A 20,915-nucleotide genomic window follows, 5' to 3' on the forward strand; every position below is an offset into this window, starting at 1 on the left:
TATGCAAAAAGAAACGACAGAGTAAGACAACTAAATCACTAGAGAACAATTAAAAAAGAACATGATATTTGATATAAAGCATTCCAAAGGACTGTGTTCATGACGATGCGAATAGTGTTAAGTTTTTTGGAAGAGAATTGTAACATCCAAAACTTACAAAATATTTTAATTTAACGAAGTTTTCATTATGAATAATCAATAAGTAATCGATTTCAAGGACATCCATCATACAATGGTAAAAGATTCAAGCCGAAGGCGATCCCCATAACTACAGGTGCTGGGGATCGTTTGGCATAACGCTCTAGCGCAAGTCGTTATGACGCTTTGGAACACTGCCGATCGCCGCCTCTTGCAAGCAACCCTCGGTGGAGGCCTATCGAACCCACATTCGCATAATGAAAAAATGGAGACGGAGAGTTGGGTTAGGTTTCCACTTGATGACGCACTACGGACTCCATTTACTTTATATAATAACAAGACTATCCCTGTGTTCTTGAGTTTTTTACAAGAAAGAAAAAAAAAAGAATACAAAGGATTGCAATATAAGTTGTGTTTTTGAGTATAACTTAAGGATGAAAATGAAATGAAAGGGAAAGAGTTGGAAGGATTTTTTAGTTAATTGTTTAAAAAAGTTTCTCCCCATGTTTGGGGTGATGATTTGAAAGGAAGATAAGATGACTTCTAATCATTTCATTTCCTTTAGAATTTAAACTCAAGAACATAGTGTATAAGTCGTTACATGTGATTTTAAAGAAAAATCTTTCATCACTTTGAAGAGTGGAACCCATGACCTAAAATCAAACTAAGGATGACTCCAATCAATTTATCTAGTTTTTCATTGTCAAATAACCAAGTTAATAAACAGAAAAAACAACATTACTTACATTTTTATAAAAAGTAACGAAAAAAATAAAAAACCATACGACTATGAACATACCATAATTGGATTTTTATAAATAAAGGTGACCAACACTTGGACCATATGTATTTACGGAGCACAAAAATGTAAAATTGTTGACCAGACTGATGATAATTCCACATATTATTTCATTACTATACACATGTCTACCTGTTAATAGTAAAGTCATACTAATTATCTATACTCCTTTATAAAGATTATGCACCCCCCCTCAAAATAGAAATAGTTACTCATATGTCACATACGAAATTACTAAATTGCCCTTTAATAAAAACTCACTATGGAAAGAGTTTTATAAATTACCAACTTTACCCTTAATGAATTAATTTACACCATAAACTCTTATTTTAATACTTAACACTTTAAGCTCTTATCTTCTAAAAATTTCCACCTACACCACTTGACGCTACCACCACCAACAATAGTACCATCACCGACACCACTAGACCGTCTTTTCCACCATCGCCGACGCATTGTGCGGGTACCATGCTCGTATATACTAATAATAGTGAACGGAGTGAATAGTAACCGCCTACGTGGCGATTTACTACTCGTTCGCATCGCACACTGTATTATTACTCAAATTTTGTCATATTACATCATGTTTGGGTTTTCTACTACGGGTTACTTTTTGGTTTCTTTCACATTTTTACTTTTAGATTTCCAACTAAACATTTTTTTCATTTTATGCTTTCTAACTAATATATTGAAACTTTTGTTCCACTTTTTTTATGACCACTTCAGTATCATTATTTGGATTTTCCCACATCGAATCCTGCTTGAGTTTTTAGTTAATATATTGAAAAAATTTTATTCAACTTTTTATCCGTATCACTATTTGCATTATGTCACATGACATCCCTATCTCTTTCGGGTTATTTCTTTATTTTTTACAAATTTTTTTTCTTTACGTTTCCAATTAATATATTGAAACTTTAATTTATTTATTTTTTTCCATTTTTTAGTAATAATGAACCACAATTAGGAAAACAAAATTAAATTGGATATAATCAATAATGTATCACATGTTTTTGAAAACATACTTAAATTATAAGAAATAGTAATTAGTAAGTTGAAAAAAAGTGATAATAAAATTAGTGAGACCCTATTGGCAAAAATTAACGTATGATAGATAAAAAAAAATTGCTTATATTACGTTTGGTTAGGTTTTAAAAAAACTTTATAATAAAAGTAATTAAAAACTAAAATTAAAAGGTGATATTATAAAATAATTAAATAAAAATTTATTATTAAAAGAAGTTCCAATGATGCCAAACAAGCTTTAGAAAAATAATTATATCATTAAAACTTTTATTTATTTATATACTAGATAGTAGATAGACAGTAGAATCTCTGTAGTTTTATGATATGATTGTATATAATATTCTACTCCATCATCTATCTCAATCCAAACTTTTTTGGAACTATATCCAAACTGTATATAAGCATCGTCAACCGCCTTTATTGTTAAATGATAATGTTAATATATACTTCACCGTTTTTTATCCTTAAAGAAACATAAAGACAAAACAGACAACACAAATATCTACTCTACACTTCCGTTTTTCTTTAATTCTTTTTTATTTTTTAAAACGATGTATTAGTCGGTTAACGGTTCAAACCCTAGTAATATCATCCAAGCAGACACTATAGTAAATGTTGGAACCCGAAGGCACCCCTGAAGATCAACAATGCGATAACACGGCCCGTATGCGTTTGAAGAAATAAATGTCTGAAATTATGGGGAATTGAGTGTCAATCTATGGTCTCCAAGCCAACATTCCCTCACCCAACCGCAAAGAAGGCCACAGGTGGCCACTTGACTAAGACTAATTTTTTTTTACTCATTGTTAAAAGTTTTTTTAAAAAAAAAACACACAATACCCGCACAATGCGACGGTGATGGTGGCAACAACGTTCCGGTGGTAAGGGCGACGATGGCAGCAAATATTGGCGGTGGTTCCGGTGGTAAGGACGACAAGTGTTGATGGCAGCAAATATTGGCGGTGGTGTTGTCGAATAGTGTAGGTTGAAATATTTTAGAATATAAAAGCATAAAGTGTAAATTATTAAAATAAGAGTTTAGGGTATAGTATCATTCATTAATTGCAAATTGAGTCATTTCTGATAACTTTTTTCATTAAATGGGGTTCATTAAGTGTAATTAGGTCATTTCCAATTTAACTTTCTTGTAAACATTTCTATAATGAGGGCTATAATTTTTATAAAAGAGTAGAGATAAGACATACGAGTTTATTAAATTACCCTTGATGAACTAAATTACACCAACCCTTATAATAATTAAATTTCACTATCAGTCTTTTATATTATAAAATATTTCTACTATCTGCTTTAAAGAATTTAAATATCTTTACATAAATTACTTATATCATTTAACGCTACTACCATTATCACTATTCGTAGTTGCCATCATCATCGCAGCATTGCACGGATATTAAAGGGAAAAACATAACCTTGGAGCTATAATTAATTGTTAAGATATGCATAATACTGTTACATTTTGCTTAAATTGTAGTTAGATTAAATGGTTATAATGATTAAATTACAGTCTCTCATATTATAAAATATATTAATTATTCCTTTTAATTAATTCAAATAATTACATCAGTTAATTACATCATTTGACGTCATTAATATCATCACCATCCATCGTTACTGTTGTCGCCGTATTATTATAGCTTAGATATTTATATGGACATTTTTAATAATGTAATATGCTAACATGAAAGTTACATTGAGTACTTTTAAAAAGTAAAATCTCTTTATGGTAAAAAACTTAAATAGATACCCTCAATTATGAATTATGAGTTAAAAAATGTTCTCTTATTATAAATAAACACATATTATAGATAATTAATGTAAAGATAAGTAAATGTAGATATTTTATTAGATAAGACCATAAGAAATATATATAGAATAAATATATGTAGAAAAGGTAATATGAACATTTTTACATCTAAACTTTTAAAACAATATAAAAATTAACCCATCAAAATATTAAAAATAACATATGCTATACAGCTATCAATCACGAGTAATTTACACAAGATTAAAAAAAAGTAACCATAGATACGTTTACGAATAGACAAGAAGGATACCCACGCAATACAGCGACAATGACGGTAAGGGTATGATTATTAACATAAAAGTAATTGATATAAAAGAAGGTAATGTAATTATTTTAAGGGTTAGTAGATGTATGTTATAGTAATTTCATTAAGGCCCATCCCCATAAAGCATTGACGCCCTCGTCGTCCACCCCGTCGATGGGGACCTTGTTGGTGGCGACATTGTCGATGGCCTCATCATCGAAACTCATGTATGGGTCGAAGAGGTTGCATGAGAGAGAGAGAGAGAGAGAGAGAGAAAGAGTGTGTATGGCTACTAATCGACTCTTTCACCTTTTCCAATTATTGTTTTTCTAAACAATTTAGAAAAAAAAAAAAATCTACCTTATTTAAACCACCACACATTTAATCAACTGTCTCATCCAATTTATTTCATTCAAAAATTATACAAATTACGCTCTGACCCGAGTAGCATGGGGCACGTGGAATCCCGTGTGAATCAGCAAGGACCACCTTGCAAGGCTAAATACTCTTGGGTGACCGATAGCGAAGTAGTACCGTGAAGGAAGGGTGAAAAGAATCCCATCAAGGAGTGAAATAGAACATGAAACCGTAAGCTCCAAGCAGTGGGAGGAGCCCAGGGCTCACACTACTTTATAAACATTTCAGCATTTCATAAACTAAAAATATCAAGTTTCAACGAGGATTCAACTTCATAAATTCGTAGGTATACAATGGATATCAGTTTCTATATAACCATATATATATCCATCCCCTTATGCATTTCATTACATTCCCAAACTCCATATATATGAAATGACGATTTTAAGCTTTATTATCTACACATGTATTATTGCTTTAGTGCTCTATGTATTGGTTAACCTTTTGGCCCATAACCCAAACCGGCTTCCGCCAGGTCCAACCCCATGGCCCATCGTTGGAAACCTACCACACCTTAAAGGTACAATTCCACATCACACACTGGCGGCACTGGCAACAAAGTATGGCCCATTGGTGCATCTCCGACTTGGTTTCGTTGACGTGGTGGTGGCCTCTTCTCCGTCCGTTGCTGCACAGTTCTTAAAGGTTCATGACTCCAAATTCGCCAACAGGCCACCAACAGCTGGAGCTAAACACATCGCCTATAATTATCAGGATATGGTTTTTGCACCATATGGACCTCAGTGGATTATGTTTCGAAAGATTTGTAACGATCACCTGTTTTCTTACAAAGCTCTCGATGATTTCCGCCATGTTCGGCAGGGTTTATATATTTCTTATACATTCAATAAGCTCAAGTTAATAAGCTGATAGGTTCTAAATTAAGTCTAAAACTAATTAATTAAGCTAACCAAACACCATATTGGTGCACATGATGTTACTAGTTCAACTTTTTGACATGTTACTTTTAACTCGACGCAAATATTTGATTTTTTATAAATTAAATGACCATCTAGCAAGGGAGGCCCAACAAATATTTGATTTTTATATATTAAGCTAAGAATAAATAAAAAAGTCCATTTAAGAATAATAAATTTGAAAACATATAAAAAAAATTATGTTTAAAAAAATAAGCATATAAGGTAATATATTTTTTTCCCACTAGCTACTTGGTTTTTAATCGTATCGACTCATACCGAGTCAGAGTGGAGCAACTTTGAGTCATCAACGGAGTCGCCCCCTTTAAAGTATTTTTTTGAAAAATGTTTGATTCATTATACGACAAGCAAGATTTTGGTATCTACAAGAGGAAGTCGCAATACTAGCACGCGGTTTGGCTGGTGCGGGTCCATCAAAAGTTGAATTAGGCCAACCACTTAACATGTGCAACGCCAACACATTAGCACGAATGATGCTACACAAGAGAGTATTTGGCGATGAAAGTGGAGGCGATGACCCAAAGGCAAATGAGCTCAGAGAAATGGTGTCTGAGGTGATGTTTTTGGCTGGACACTTCACCATTGGTGACTACATCCCACTTCTTGACTGGCTTGACCTGCAAGGCATTGTGAAAAAGATGAAAAAACTTCACGCTAGATTCGATAAGTTTCTTGACATAATCTTGGATGAACATAAAGTTATAGCGTCGTCAGGCCGTTACACAGACATGTTGAGCACATTGATTTCACTCAAGGATGATACCAGTGTGGATCACCAAAGGAAACCTTCCTACATCGAAATCAAGGCTCTGCTTCTGGTATGCATGCCTACAATGACTTGTACAGTAAGCTATACAGTTTGTATATAGTGGTACATTTATCAAAAATGGTAATTCGAATATCAATTCCCTTAATCATATATCTATATAGTAAGTAATGAACTAATGATACACAGGGGCGGTACCACATGGGGGGCAAAGGGCCGATGCCCCCTCAAAGTTTAGATTTTGTCATTAATTTCAAATTTTTCATTGATTGTAAAAAATTTCTTATAGGTTTTTAACATTTTGACCCATTTTATATTTATATTTCACGGATTTTTTAATTTTGCCCCATTTGGAATTTTTTCCTGGTACCGCATCTGATGATACACGTCGTGACATGATAGTTTGTTGTCATATTCTTTTGTTTATTGTCATATATGTCTTACGAGTATAATTCAACTTAATATATTAACAACAAATATAACGTTTCAGAATTTATTCATAGCGGGAACTGACACAACATCTAATACCGTGGAATGGGCAATAGCAGAACTCATTCGCCAACCCGATCTACTGAAACGAGCCCAAGAAGAAATGGACAGTGTAGTTGGTCAAGACCGGCTAGTTACCGAAATGGACCTGAGACAACTGACATTTCTCCAAGCTGTTGTGAAGGAAGCCTATAGGCTCCACCCATCGACGCCACTTTCTGTGCCAAGGATGGCATCAGAGAGTTGTGAGGTAGATGGGTATTACATACCTAGGGGATCTACACTCCTTGTTAACATATGGGCTATTGGCCGACACCCAGGAGTGTGGACCGACCCACATGAATTTCGGCCCACTCGGTTCTTACCTGGCGGTGAAAAGCCCGGTACTGTCGTCAAGGCAAATGATTTTGAAGTCTTGCCATTTGGGGCTGGACGAAGGATTTGTGCTGGCATGAGCCTAGCATTGAGAATGGTTCCATTGCTCATTGGAACCTTGGTTCAAGCCTTTGATTGGGAGTTGGCTGATGGTATAAAGCCAAATAAGCTTAGCATGGATGAAGCCTTTGGTCTAAGTGTTCAAAGGGCTGAACCATTGATGGTGCACCCAAGGCCGAGGTTACCTCCCCATGTATACAAAAATAACGGTTAAAGAATTGAACTGTATATTGCTATCCAAAGTAAAATATATTTATATAACTACTAATATATTAAAATAGGATTGTATAGTTTTTAAGGTAACACGTGGCATAACCTTTAATCAACATATGTATTATTTAGTGTAATCTTTAAAATCTATTAAATTTAGCATATATATCTTATATAAAATAAAATAATAATAATGTATTATATATTACGAGTATGTTAATTAATAATATTTTCGCGAACTTAGTTTCCAACTACAAGTATATTATTAAACAAACTAATGAGATAGATATCTAAGTCTAAATTATCTCTAGTGTGTGTATATATACGTAGACTTTTTTATTAATCCGTTCGTCAATCCGGAACCAGTTGTCGTTAAAAGTTATTATCAATGATCAACCAACTTCAAGGTTAGTTATAGGAAGCATATTTAACTCATAAATCTGTTGTCTTATTAACTTTTCAGATTATAAGAGTTCTAAAAGTTCAAGTTTTTATAATAACATTATTTTATGGGCTAATTTCATTTATATAGCTAATGATATTCTTCTAGAAACGGTTAACAATACAATATATATAACGACTTTGTAAGTTATTATATTTATAGTCAATCCGTATATCATACGGGTATTAAGACTAGTAATATTATAAATAAAAGTTATTTCACAGTTTACAACTCGATGTTATAAGGTCAGGATTTTTTAAAAACTTCTTTTTTTATATATAAAAAAAATAGTTTTATCTTTTTACATATATTTATATATTTTAAAAAGTAACTTCTGCTTCTCTCACATATTCACTGTTCATTGAACAGTAACCTTTTTTTACTTATTTTAATGCACTTGGTACAAGAGTATATGACATGAAAAGTTCCAAATTTATTACACCAACTTTTTATGCATATCTTACAACTCCTCCATGCAACCAAAATTTGACTTTTGCTCTTTCAAAGTTGTAATTATGATTTTAAAATATTCTACTATTTTGTTTCTTTTTTTTTAAATCTGTTTATTCTCTTTTGTTGGAATATACATGTCAAATTTAAGAAAAGAGTATAAATTTATCTTCAAACCTAACTCAACAAGTCAGTAATATATTATATAAAGATTGAGTGAGTTTTTTGTTTTCATTTACCTTGAGTTGCTTCTTACAAATTTATATATTTTAAAATACAACTTCAACTATCCTCACAAAGTTACTATTCATAAAACAATAACTTTGTATTTCCCTTATTTTTAAAGGGTTGATACAAGTATGTAGCAACATAAAAATCATATACTCTTTAGTCTTTGCTTACTTCTTTTTTGGCTATGGTACAAACCTTTAATATCTATCATCATACATATATTTTTCATACAATATTAATTGTTGTTAGTATTGGATTTGGAAAATGATAAATCCTTCCTAATGATTAGCCTAAAAATCATCCTAAAATTGCAAGAAAGTGACATGTAGTATCCACTAATTCGTTTTCTCAATCTTGTCCCTTGATTTTTTCCCCATGTGATCATCTCATAGTTAGCAGAATTTTTATGCTATTTAGTTAAAATGGTAAATCATTAAATGAAAATAGCACAAATGATCCATGTATATTACTTGCGAAAACTATATTTACTAATACATCATTAACCGTAATTAACAAAATAAAACTAGGTTGATAACAAACATTCTCGCGATAACTAAAGTTACACGACGTAATGCTGAAACGGAAATCCGCGGCAACGCGCGGGGTAAAGATTCTAGTTTTTAAATAAATAACAACTACGTTTCATATAAATTTCTTTGGTCTGTTACAATCCTTTTTTCATAATACTAAACACAATTATCACTTTCTCATACACCTTAATTTCGTCTCATATGGATTCTTCTATATATTAAACTAGGTATTTTTACCCGCATAAATATACAGTTATTTAAAAAAAATTGTTCATGGTTTTTAAAAACATTCATATTAATTTTAAAAATTTCAAGCCCTCGACAAAACAGTCCGCAAACTACCCCTAATTAAAAAAAAATTCTTTTATAGATTGTATAATTACTTTACTTCTTGTACTTTGCTTTAAAAATGGTTTTATATTATTGTAATTGTAATTATAACATAATAATAATAATAATAATAATAATATCATTAAGAGTGAGACTAATGAATAGTGCCACTACCACGTGACACTGTTCTATTAATCCACTTACGTCCGCGTTACTACTCAGTTACCATCCAAATTTTATAATATCGGATCCATTTAGGTTTTTTTTTTCTTTCAGTTTTTCTTGATATGTAGACCCTTATTATTTATACTTTAAACAGTTATCTTTTAAAATATTTTAACATATACTACTTGACAATGTTACCACCACCAATAATCACTAGCATCAACACGTGTCGTTCTCTAGCACCGCCACATTACAAAAATACCGTGTTAGTCTACATATCTACATATTACTCCGATCCGTACTAGTCCTAATACCCGTACGATGTACGGTAGCTATATAGATTGTATCATAAAGAAATTTGAATATGCCACATACATGATTCGTGAGTATGAAATAAATTGTGGTTAAATTAAACCGATCATCGAAGCTAAATTATAATAAACATTAATGATAAGTATAATATATATATATATGTGTGTGTGTGTGTCTATATTGTTAGAGTTTTGGATTTATCTTAAATTTTTACAATTACATCAAAATCAGAACTTGTAAGCATAGTTGATGATGACAAATAGCCTTGTAATTTCGAATCGTAAACTCAAGTTTTTTAAGTCTTTATGTTAATAACTTATTATTTTAAGTAATATAAACACTTGGAGTTGAAAAATTGAGAAAAAAAAAAATAAACAACTTTATTAATGAGAAAACGATCAATCAAATAAAGTTATAATGTGTTTTGTATCTATAAGTTAAGAGTTAGAGTTTAATTCTAATTAAGTATAATAAGGAAATTAAATTTATATACAACTAAAAAAAATAACTTTAATAAAATAAATAAATTAAAAGAACACACGTCGATTAAGAGTTACAATATATGTCGTTTTAAAAATATTTTAATCTTGTTTTGATTTATCGGTAGATATTCAACTTTTACGTAACCATTGGCCGCCAATATTACACATTATACGTGTCATGGCTATCTACATCTAAACGCTTACACGTGCCATCTATATCTACATCTTCGAACAGCATCTACATAATATGTTCTCCCTATGTTCTATCATCTATCTATCTCCAAAGTCCAAACTATAGTAAGCATTGCCAGCCGCCTTTTCTAATTTTGATGAAAGAAGACAAACTGTTAGTAATATGCGCCCCATCCTTTCTGAGCACAAAGAAACATAAAGAGATAACAGAAAACACAAATATTAAAAGGAAAATGATAATATCATATTTTCATATGAATGACTATATATCAACCATGATAACCTCTTAGGGGTAAAGGTGGAGCCATTAATTTGCATCATTTCTTTTTATTGGCAAAAAACTGTATGGTTAGATCATTAGTAAAAATCTTGATTCTTGGAGACAGAAGTTATGAGTTTGATCATCATCCTATGCAAAGGTTGGAGGGTCTGTTCTACCATTTAAGTAAAAAGTGGAAGCAGCTTCTCTACTTAGGTAGAGGTAAGATCTGCCTACATCTTAACCTTCTCCATACACCGTCGAGGTATTGAGGCTCAAAATCCACGGAAGGCGGCAGATTCTTTCTTTCTTTTTTATTTTCATTGGCAAACATCAGCTCGTTGGCTCCATTTGTACCCTATCCATCGGCAAACATCGGCACTTTGCATCGGCTATAATTATAGGCTAAACTAGGTCAATCCTTGTAAACGTTGGGAGCGTGCTATGTGATTAGGTTTTTATTTGTTGTAGTTCCAATGTTGTCTTTGACCGGAACCTAATTTTTAATTTGGGGGTTTTCGATTTTGAGGCTAATACTATCGTTATCTTGGCTTGTATTGCCGAAAAAAGATGTCGAAAACGATTTGCCGATGTTCCAAACGTGCTATACCCTTATTCCGGCGAGATCTAAAACCCCTTTGTGGGGTTTCTTTTCGTCGCCGACCATGGTTGTTCACTTTTATATCGACCCTTTTTTGGGGGTTTCTATCTTGCTGCTGCGGCTTTTCTGGTGACCCTTGTTTTGCCAAGTGTTTTGGCAAGTTTTGACAAGAAAACTAAAAGGTCACGCGGCTTATTGGTAGCTCAACTTGCCAAATTGTCACACATTAACATTGCATCTTTCCCCCTTACATTTAAAGATTACTAAAAATTGATATCAAATATATAACTTTTTATATAGTGTCAAGAACTCAAGATTGTATTTAACATATTTTATATTAAAATTATACCCATTTATTATTATAATGCTATAAGTACTATTATTTATATGGATATATTATATATCATGATGAATATATATATATATATATATGTATATTGAGACTACTCGTTCATCGGGACGAGATTGAAGAAAAGTTGATAAATACACTTACGATGATATTTAGTGAATAAATCCTAATGCCTAACCATTTCACCATTTAATGAACCAAAGAGTTCTTTTATATTTTTGCAATTATTACGATATCGTTATGACCAGTGATATCGTCACGTGATATTATTCTATAAAATTATGTTAAATCTTGTATCATTATTCGAATTTTGTCATATCAGATCTCATTTTTTTATTGTTTATTTTTGCACATATCTTTTATTAATAGTAACTCGCATGCGTTAGGAGCTGTTATTCGTTCATGTCACATCCTGTATCAGTATTCGGATTTTGCCGTATCGCATCCCTTTAGGATTTTCTATTACGGGTTAGTTTTTGATTTTTTTTTCCTTTTTGAGTAATCAAACTTTTTTGTGACACCCCGTACCAATACATGCATTCTGCTACCACATCCGTTTGAATTCTCAACTGTTTTTGTCATATCACATCCCGTTAGAGTTTCTACTTCCGGTCACTTTTAGATTTCTTGCACACTTTTAAACAAACATATTCATGACAAAATGATTTTTAAGTAAACGTTGAAAATTCAACAAAAATATACTCCCTCCGTCCCATATTAAATGTCCAATTTTGACTTGTCAAGTCTTCTGCTTGCAACTTTGACCATGAATATCTTTTTTTGTGTTATATAATAGTTGATGAAAGTTATATCAATGAAAAGTACATTAATTGAAAAACCAATCCGTTCATATATTTTACATGAAGTGTTATATAATATAGATAAATATTTTCATGGTCAAAGTTTAAAGCAGAAGACTTAACAAGTCAAAATTGGACATTTAATATGAGACGGAGGGAGTACTATAATAACATAACCGTTTAAACAAAACAACTGATGTCCCACACCGTGGGGTCCATAAGTTACTAGTTTAAAATATTATGAATGTACAGTTTTACATTTTATATAAAAAAAATAAGGACTCATTGACAGATGGGATCGATTGAAATTTGAACCACCCCCGACTCTTGTTGGAGGTTTGGTCCGGTCTCAAAACATTACATAAAATTGAAATCTCTTTGAATCAAAAAGTTTATTATTTTGACTTATAAAAATATAAGTTTTGTTAAATAAATCCTTAAAGGCTATATATAATGGGAAAATAATCTGTACTGCAGACTTTATTTAAGCTTAGGTACTGCCAATTTAAAAAAAAGTTACAAATTAAACCTTTGAATTTGATAAACATACATAATTTCCTTAATTTTACATTACCCCTGAATTTTACATAATCCTCACATGTTTTACCTAAAATACCTAAAATTTTCCCATATATAATTTGTCGAACTTTTAATACGATAACTTACTTTTCGTTTTTTTTTTACTCTTACAGTTTCCAATTTAAAAGAACATGAGATTGAAAAAATTCCAACTTTAAATGTTTTCACTTTCTCCTTTGGAGACCAACCGACCAAACACCAGACTATCCCGATCGGACAAATTAAGCTCTATTCGGTCGGTCACTTAGATAGTGACAAAATAATTATTAAAAAATTTGCAAGGCAATCGATTAAGTTGATGACCCAACTAGTGTTTGACGTATATCTATATCTATTATATATCCCTTATAAAATATATTTGACTCCCTATTTTAGGAAATTCAGTAATTTTTTTAATATTTTCATATTGCCCCTAATTCACATATTACCTTTAATTCTATATCTCTAAACACTCTACCAATATCTAACACACAGTCACTTCTTTCTCTCCTCTCTGTTTACACACATATCTATTTACATGTACACACGCATAAGTGAAAATCAATTTGATGAAATTGAACAATTTAATTGATTAATAGGTCATTAGTTCAACTGTCTTATACTATATATTAAGATAAGATAAGATTAAAATTAAGATTCACTAGTTGTTGGTCCGCGTGGTCTACGTGAAGGGAATAAGAGGGGTTTTGTATTCAGCTAGCCTCAAATGCTGATTGTTGTTAGACGCTTAGACTGCATATTTGTTTTTTTTTTTTTAATTGTTTAGTTTTTCGTTTTTTGGTACGTACTTGCTTTTCTTTTTATTATTTTTTCCGAGAAATGTGGTTCGATCCACATTTGATCGAGACCCAACGATCACTAAAGACGTACAGGAAGAGTATGCGACACATGTATGCAAGATTGGGATTTAGGTTAGCTACTAATTAACTATCAAGATACATCACATTTGAACTTCCCAAAGAGTACAACGCAACATGAATTAAAGCCCTGCCTAGAAACTTGAAAATCTCATCATGGGCAGCTTCTAACGACACATTAATTGCACAGAACATATGATGAACCTACAATTTACTTATGCATATAATAAGGAACCAAAACACATAAATTGAAGTTAAAATGCAAACAAATGGATGATATTAGCAATAAACATAGAATATATAATATAATATAGGTAGAATCGCACTTCTAGAAAGTCACCAAACTTGAGTAGGTATATATAGCTTGATATGATATGAGTCAATTTTCACACATAGATATCATTTGGTTCATAATGGAGTTATCAAAAGAAGTTTACAAGATGTCTGAAGATGAGAAGGTGCTACGAAGAGTGAACCAAATAGCTACTCAAATGGTTCTTCCAATGGTCATGAGATCTGCTATAGAACTTGATCTTTTTGAGATTATGGCCAAGACCCCGGGTGGTCAATTTTCTTGCCATGATCTTGCTTCTAGCCTTCCTAGACAAAACCAACAAACCTCGGTTTTAATAGAACGTATTCTTCAGTTTCTTGCATCAGAATCCATTCTCACATCAACCCTTGTTGAGGATGAAAAAGGAGAATCTAAGAAGCTATATGGTATGACAGCAGTGTCCAATAAGTTTGTTCGAAATGCAGACGGGACATCTCATGCTTCTCTGATTTTTCTTGGCTGTGATAAAGTAAACATGGATTGTTGGTACGTAAGCTATGAGTCTTGCTTAGTTAACTAATTCATGAAAAACTTGTTTAGATGTTTACAACATATTCAAGACAACATAAGCACCTCAAAGTGCTGGCCGGGTCAAATCACGGGCCCATACACTCTTTACGGGTCAGTTGAGGTTGAACTTGAACAGACCTGCAAACCTTGTGGTAATCAAATCTTTGGCTCTTAGCTAGTACCTAATGTGATTAAAAGCATTAAAAGTTGCACTTTGGCAAATTTCAAGCCACTCGACCCATTTCATATTTATATTATCTAGTTATCAATAATATACTACTAGAAAAACCCAGATTACCGACGGATTTTTGACGGCAAGTACTTTTGTCCTTAATTCCCGACAAATTGCAGACGTTTATGTGTTTTTTTAAAAAACCTTCGAGTAAGAGCACTCATAAGCACCTGGAATTGTTGATAAGTGTTTGTGTACATATATTGTAGTCATGATATATATGATATATAAACACATAAACAATATTTTTGTTGCGTTTAAACCTTTAAGCCGATTGTGTATGTATATGTAGTTTTATACTCGTGCATATTTGTATATGTATTGGCAAGGGGTTTGAGTTTTTATTGTTTTTAAAGTTTGAATAACTAATTAAGTGGAGACTGTCGCTGTATTACTTGCATTTGGGCAGGTATCACCTGAAAGATGCAGTGATTGAGGGAGGGACTCCATTTAGCAAAGCCCATGGGACGAGTCTGTTTGAGTACATTCCAAAAGACAACAGATTCAAAGAGGTATTCAACAAATGCATGCATGACAACACGAGAATGGCGATGAAGATGATTCTTGAAAAGTACAAAGGATTTGAAGGAGTAAAAACCTTGGTTGATGTAGGTGGTGGTTTAGGTTCTAACCTTGAGCTTATTGTTTCCAAGTACCCTAATATTAAGGGCATTAACTTTGACCTCCCCCATGTCATCAAAAATGCATCTCCATATCCAGGTATATATTCAGTTTACTGAATTAGTCACAGTTTTTGTAGTGTATGCTCTTTCATAAGGATAACCGATAAAATGACTAACTACATTTTAAAGCTTATAACATATGGGTATATGAGTTGATGGTGATGTCCAGCAATTTAATTATGTAGCTTGCTCTCAAGTATAGAGCAACAGGTCAAACAGGACGTGTTAAGACACGAACATGATAAGACAATTGGCACGTTTAATAGAAAATTTTTGTTAGACTAACTAAAAACTTCCATCCGGTCCAAGCCATTTGGCACGTTGCTTCAAGTTTCTAGCTAGACTTATTTGACCAGATCACGATCCAAATCTACTTGTTTATAATTGAACCAGTCCAAATTGACACCTATATGCACTGCCGCGTTTTGAACCTATCATTCATGTTTTTGGGTCTCTTTAATCAATAAATGAGACTCCTGGATAATGTAATTAACGATGATAGCTTGACAATATCGACCAGGCGTAGATCATGTCGGAGGAGATATGTTTAAGAGTGTTCCTAAAGGGGATGTTATTTTCATGAAGGTGGGTATATACATAACCTCAAATTTTAAATGGTTAACTTTCTATTACTTAACCGCTATAATTCTTGCTTTTAGTGGATACTTCACGACTGGGGCGACAATAATTGTATCAAGCTTCTAAAGAACTGTTGGGCTGCTTTGCCAGAGCGTGGTAAGGTGGTGGTGGTGGAAGTAGTCATACCTGACCCTGAAAGTGATACTAGTTACCCCATTGAAGCTTTTGAGACTGTCTTTGCTCATGATATGCTAATGTTACTTGCCCCTGGTGGCAAAGAGCGAACTATGAAAGAATACAATACTTTGGCAAAGGAGGCCGGGTTCACTTCTTTTCAAACAGTTTGCAGGACTTCTACTTTCTGGATCATGGAATTCTACAAAAACATTTGACTACTGGTCGAATGTAACAGCCCGGTAATGAGAGTCTGAACATTTGTTCAACTTGTTTCATTAAAGGATTTTGAGCAGTTATCATGATGTTTTATTGTACTTCCAGTCAACTAGAGGTCACAATATGTCAATATTGTAAGTTGCTATTCTAGTAGCTATGTGTTGTACTTATATTTTCAATTAGTTTTACTATTAGTTTAAAATATACAGCATCCAAATTTAAAATTTTGTTTTTACTATTGACAAGATGGACGGGTTGGATAACTGGTCAGGGTTGGTGAAAACTTGCAGTTTTTCACTTTTTTGTGAGGGCTGTCATATTGCACCAAAATGCTTGGTGTCCACAACTTTGCTAGCTAGTATTCCTCACTTCAGTCCCGTCATTTTAAGGTTTACAGTCTCACTAATGCATAACTGGAAGAGATGACAACTTAGTCATGTTAATTAATTAGCATCCTTTTTCCACACCTTAATTCTATCTTGTGTCTGCAGTTCTCTTTTACAGCCAACCAAAGAAAAAACAATATTACTTGGGATTCATTGAGACTAACTTATATACTTAACGAATATGTCATCATCTCATGATTTCATATATGAGTAGGTAAACATTTCATTACTTTATAAGAAAAGAAAAAGGTTATCTCATGAAAATGATGTGCCAAACCGCTAATAATTATTAAGTAGTATATTCTGGTTTGCACATATACCTTTCCAGAATATGAGTCATCATGCAACCACACTTATTATCTTTAACACCACTTTGTAAAGCATCAGTTGACATTCTGTTTTCCATCTCAACAACTTTGGCTTTTATAATGCCACTCACTCTTTCAATAATCATAGAGCGATGCTTTACAAAATGACCTTTATTTTCTGTACTTATATTGTATCACACATATATAGCTAGCTAAGACTCACCAATATATACAATATTAGTTCAAATGGCCACACCAGAAGAACATTACGATATGTCCGAGGAAGAAAAAGGACTGTTAAGAGTGAACCAAATAAATGGTGGAATAGTACTTCCAATGGTCATAAAAACTGCTATAGAACTTGATCTTTTTGAGATTATGGCCAGGACTCCTGGTGGTCAATTTTCTTGCTATGATATTGCTTCTAGCCTTCCTAGACAAACCCAACAAACCCCGGTGCTGATAGAACGGATTCTCCGGTTTCTTGCTAGTGAATCAGTTCTTACGTCCACATATGTTAAGGATGAACATGGGGAATGTAAGATGTTATATGGTATGACTGCAGTGTCTAATAACTATGTTCGGAACCCAGACGGGACGTCTCATGCTTCGTCACTTCTCCTTATCTATGATAAGGTACTCGTCGATTGTTGGTAAGTTATCTATCATTACACTTTGTATTCTAGCTTGATCAGCTTAGTATGAAAAAAAAAAGAAACATGAAAAGTAAACTTTGGGCTACTTTCGACCATGTTGAGCCATTTCATTTTCATCTAATTTAGCTAATCAACAAACTAGAACTCAGATCGACATATTTCACATTACAAATTCGATATTGTCTCTTTTTATTGTTGTATTACTTTGCTTTGGGGCAGGTATCACCTAAAAGATGCAGTCGTTGAAGGAGGTGTCCCATTTGACAAAGCCCATGGAATGAATGCGTTTGAGTACCCTGCAAAAGACAATAGATTCAATGAGGTATTCAACAGATGCATGTATGACAACACGAGAATAGTGATGAAGATGATTCTTGAAAAGTATAACGGATTTGAAGGGGTAAAAAACTTGGTTGATGTAGGTGGCGGTTTAGGTGCTAACCTTGAGATCATCGTTTCCAAGTACCCTGAGATTAAGGGCATTAATTTTGATTTGCCCCACGTCATCAAGGATGCACCTCCATATGCAGGTACATGATTTATGTGTTCAGTGAAGGTATTATTTGGAGCATATTTTAAGACTCCAACTAAACTCTGACTGAGAAACAGATGACTTGTAAAGGTTAGGGTGTGCATGGTGTGGCCCAAACCGTCAACCAAGCTTTTTTGGCTAGATTGTCCGGCCTGAAAGTTCTCTAATTAGTCGCCCGTAATGAAATCCTTAAAAACAATAACTTTCTGTTTAGTTTGGTGAGTAAGTAGGCAGATTGTAGTATATACTAAGCAGAGTAGTAGATAGTCTAACCATTTGTTTCTACGTTCTGCTATCTACTTGTTAAGTATACAAGGGATCAAATCCTTTTTAGTAGTTATTTTTCTTGTCTTCAAATTTCAAGCCAAACAGTCATACCGATCAAACCGAGCCAAATTTGGTCAACTTATTCTTCTCACAAAAGCCCAAGTACTAGTTGGCCTGGTTTGTAAAATAGATGAATCAAACTAACTTTTAGTGGTTTGGCCAAACCAAACCATGAATATTTTTCATCACATGATGTAGACTAGGACAGTAGCAGACAATAAGTCTCTTAGTCAACGCATGCTGAGCTGACTTGTCCATATAAGTACCCACCGAGTCTTGTCAGAGACTTACAAAAAACCAAATCATTTTTAATATTTAGTAGAGGTGGCAAGATGGGTCATTGGATGGGCTGGATAATGGGCAGGTAAGGTTGAGTTGGCCCACTAGTGTAGAAATTTTCTAATAAATCTTTAAATAAAACAACTTAGTTGGTTGTTTTAATATTACATTTTGGGCAAATCCATTCCATTCAACACAACATTCGGCCCCTTGGCTTTTTAGTTTTATTTGGTTTGAAACGTTTGATACTTTATTATGTTTGCTGCCCATCATTTGTGCATTTTTGGAAGCCTATGAATTAATAGACCAAGACTCCTACCCAATGTAATTGATGACGATAACTCCATGTTATTAATTAGGTGTGAAGCATGTTGGAGGAGATATGTTCAAGAGTGTTCCTAATGGAGATGTTATTTTTATGAAGGTTGGTACCTACATATGTAACCTCTATCAATATGTTAATCTTAATTTCTATAACATAATCATGGTGAATATTTCTTTCAGTGGATACTGCATGACTGGGACGACAATTATTGTATCAAGCTTCTCAAGAATTGTTGGACGGCTTTGCCAGAGTGTGGTAAGGTGGTGGTGATAGAAGCAGTCTTACCCGACCCCGAAAGTGATACTACTAGCTACACCGATGAAGTTTCGAAGAATGCCATTGGTGGTGATATGGTAATGTTGATCGCCAACCCTGGTGGTAAAGAGCGAACTATAAAAGAATTCAATGCATTGGCTACACAAGCTGGGTTCGGTCCAATGAAAATTATTTGTACGGTTGCTACATTTTGGATCATGGAATTCTACAAAAATACTTGACTACCTAATGTATATACTTGTAAACAACTCTATATTTAAATTTTATTATATATGATACTATCATACTGAGCAAAAACTTCGTTTGACAACAGTTTTGAGTACTCACTGTGAATGGTTATTTTCTTACCACTCAACTGGTCCTACTAGTATTGTATAATGACCCATCAAGTCATCAACCATTAGGCTTATATTTCCAATTAGTATTAGTAATTTAGTACGGAGTATATTAGTATAAACTATATTGCATTCAAATTAAAAGAATAACTATAGTGACAATTAGTATTAGGATAAAGGGTTAAGTATCTGAAAGTGTAAGTAACTTTTACATTTTTTCTATTATGTGAATGTAACTTTCATTTGGTTCATTGTATGCAACTAACCCGCTAAATTTGAACGATTAATGTAAAATTTTAAGGTTGACCAATCAAAAACTTCTACGTGGCAGCTCATATGGTGTGCCACATATACACTTTTACATTAATCGTTTAATTTGGTGGGTTAATTACATACAATGAACCAAATGAAAATTACATTCATACAATAGAAAAAAATGTAAAAGTTACTTAATTTACAAATACTAAATCCTTGTATTAAACTATATTGCATTCAAATAAAAAAAATAACTATAGTGACAAAATGGACGGGTTGGATAACGGATCAGAGTTCGGTCAAAACTTGCATATTTTATGTAGGTTTTGTCTATGTAGCACCGAAACGGGCACGGCAAAGAGGTACGGGAACGATACGGGAACGGGAAATGGCAAAACTAAAAATTGCAAGATACGGGTACGGCAATAAAAAACATACAAATTTAAAATATATCAATTTTTTATAGACAGACTTGAGACTTTAGATATTATGTATAACTGTATTTGTATAATATATGCTTGATCAGTTATCACTCATCGAATTTTTAGTGTTTAATAATTAGTTTTGAAATTAAAAAAAATCGAATGTTGATCAAATTGTATATAATATAGTCTGTTTGAAATACGAAAAGTCCATTAA

At 32.9% G+C, this 20,915-nt stretch overlaps 3 protein-coding genes across 3 annotated transcripts; all 3 read left to right on the forward strand.

Annotated features, from left to right (window-relative positions):
* Positions 1 to 4,824: 4,824 nt before the first annotated feature.
* On the forward strand, positions 4,825 to 7,291 carry LOC122606651 (flavonoid 3'-monooxygenase-like). The gene is made up of 3 exons (XM_043779493.1): positions 4,825 to 5,272; positions 5,757 to 6,205; positions 6,644 to 7,291. The coding sequence occupies exons 1-3, from the start codon at positions 4,825 to 4,827 to the stop codon at positions 7,289 to 7,291; spliced, it is 1,545 nt and encodes a 514-aa protein (XP_043635428.1).
* Positions 7,292 to 14,279: 6,988 nt separating this feature from the next.
* On the forward strand, positions 14,280 to 16,596 carry LOC122606657 (caffeic acid 3-O-methyltransferase-like). Its single transcript, XM_043779498.1, has 4 exons — positions 14,280 to 14,686; positions 15,352 to 15,662; positions 16,146 to 16,210; positions 16,285 to 16,596. The coding sequence occupies exons 1-4, from the start codon at positions 14,280 to 14,282 to the stop codon at positions 16,594 to 16,596; spliced, it is 1,095 nt and encodes a 364-aa protein (XP_043635433.1).
* An 886-nt stretch (positions 16,597 to 17,482) lies between these two features.
* On the forward strand, positions 17,483 to 19,983 carry LOC122606653 (caffeic acid 3-O-methyltransferase-like). Its single transcript, XM_043779495.1, has 4 exons — positions 17,483 to 17,944; positions 18,167 to 18,477; positions 19,445 to 19,509; positions 19,590 to 19,983. The coding sequence occupies exons 1-4, from the start codon at positions 17,538 to 17,540 to the stop codon at positions 19,905 to 19,907; spliced, it is 1,101 nt and encodes a 366-aa protein (XP_043635430.1). The 5' UTR covers positions 17,483 to 17,537; the 3' UTR covers positions 19,908 to 19,983.
* The last annotated feature ends 932 nt before the right edge of the window (positions 19,984 to 20,915 follow it).

The sequence above is a fragment of the Erigeron canadensis genome, chromosome 7 (assembly GCF_010389155.1).
Source record: "Erigeron canadensis isolate Cc75 chromosome 7, C_canadensis_v1, whole genome shotgun sequence".
Taxonomy (NCBI): Eukaryota; Viridiplantae; Streptophyta; class Magnoliopsida; order Asterales; family Asteraceae; genus Erigeron; species Erigeron canadensis.

Bases quoted from the DNA above. Each gene is read 5' to 3' on its own strand.
- LOC122606653 (XM_043779495.1), top strand. From the start codon at position 17,538: ATGGCCACACCAGAAGAACATTACGATATGTCCGAGGAAGAAAAAGGA. The intron at 17,945-18,166 runs GTAAGTTATCTA...GCTTTGGGGCAG, and splicing joins AAGGTACTCGTCGATTGTTG to GTATCACCTAAAAGATGCAG. The intron at 19,510-19,589 runs GTTGGTACCTAC...TATTTCTTTCAG, and splicing joins GAGATGTTATTTTTATGAAG to TGGATACTGCATGACTGGGA.
- LOC122606651 (XM_043779493.1), top strand. From the start codon at position 4,825: ATGACGATTTTAAGCTTTATTATCTACACATGTATTATTGCTTTAGTG. The intron at 5,273-5,756 runs GTTTATATATTT...GGTATCTACAAG, and splicing joins TTTCCGCCATGTTCGGCAGG to AGGAAGTCGCAATACTAGCA. The intron at 6,206-6,643 runs GTATGCATGCCT...ATAACGTTTCAG, and splicing joins AAATCAAGGCTCTGCTTCTG to AATTTATTCATAGCGGGAAC.
- LOC122606657 (XM_043779498.1), top strand. From the start codon at position 14,280: ATGGAGTTATCAAAAGAAGTTTACAAGATGTCTGAAGATGAGAAGGTG. The intron at 14,687-15,351 runs GTACGTAAGCTA...GCATTTGGGCAG, and splicing joins AAAGTAAACATGGATTGTTG to GTATCACCTGAAAGATGCAG. The intron at 15,663-16,145 runs GTATATATTCAG...AATATCGACCAG, and splicing joins AAATGCATCTCCATATCCAG to GCGTAGATCATGTCGGAGGA.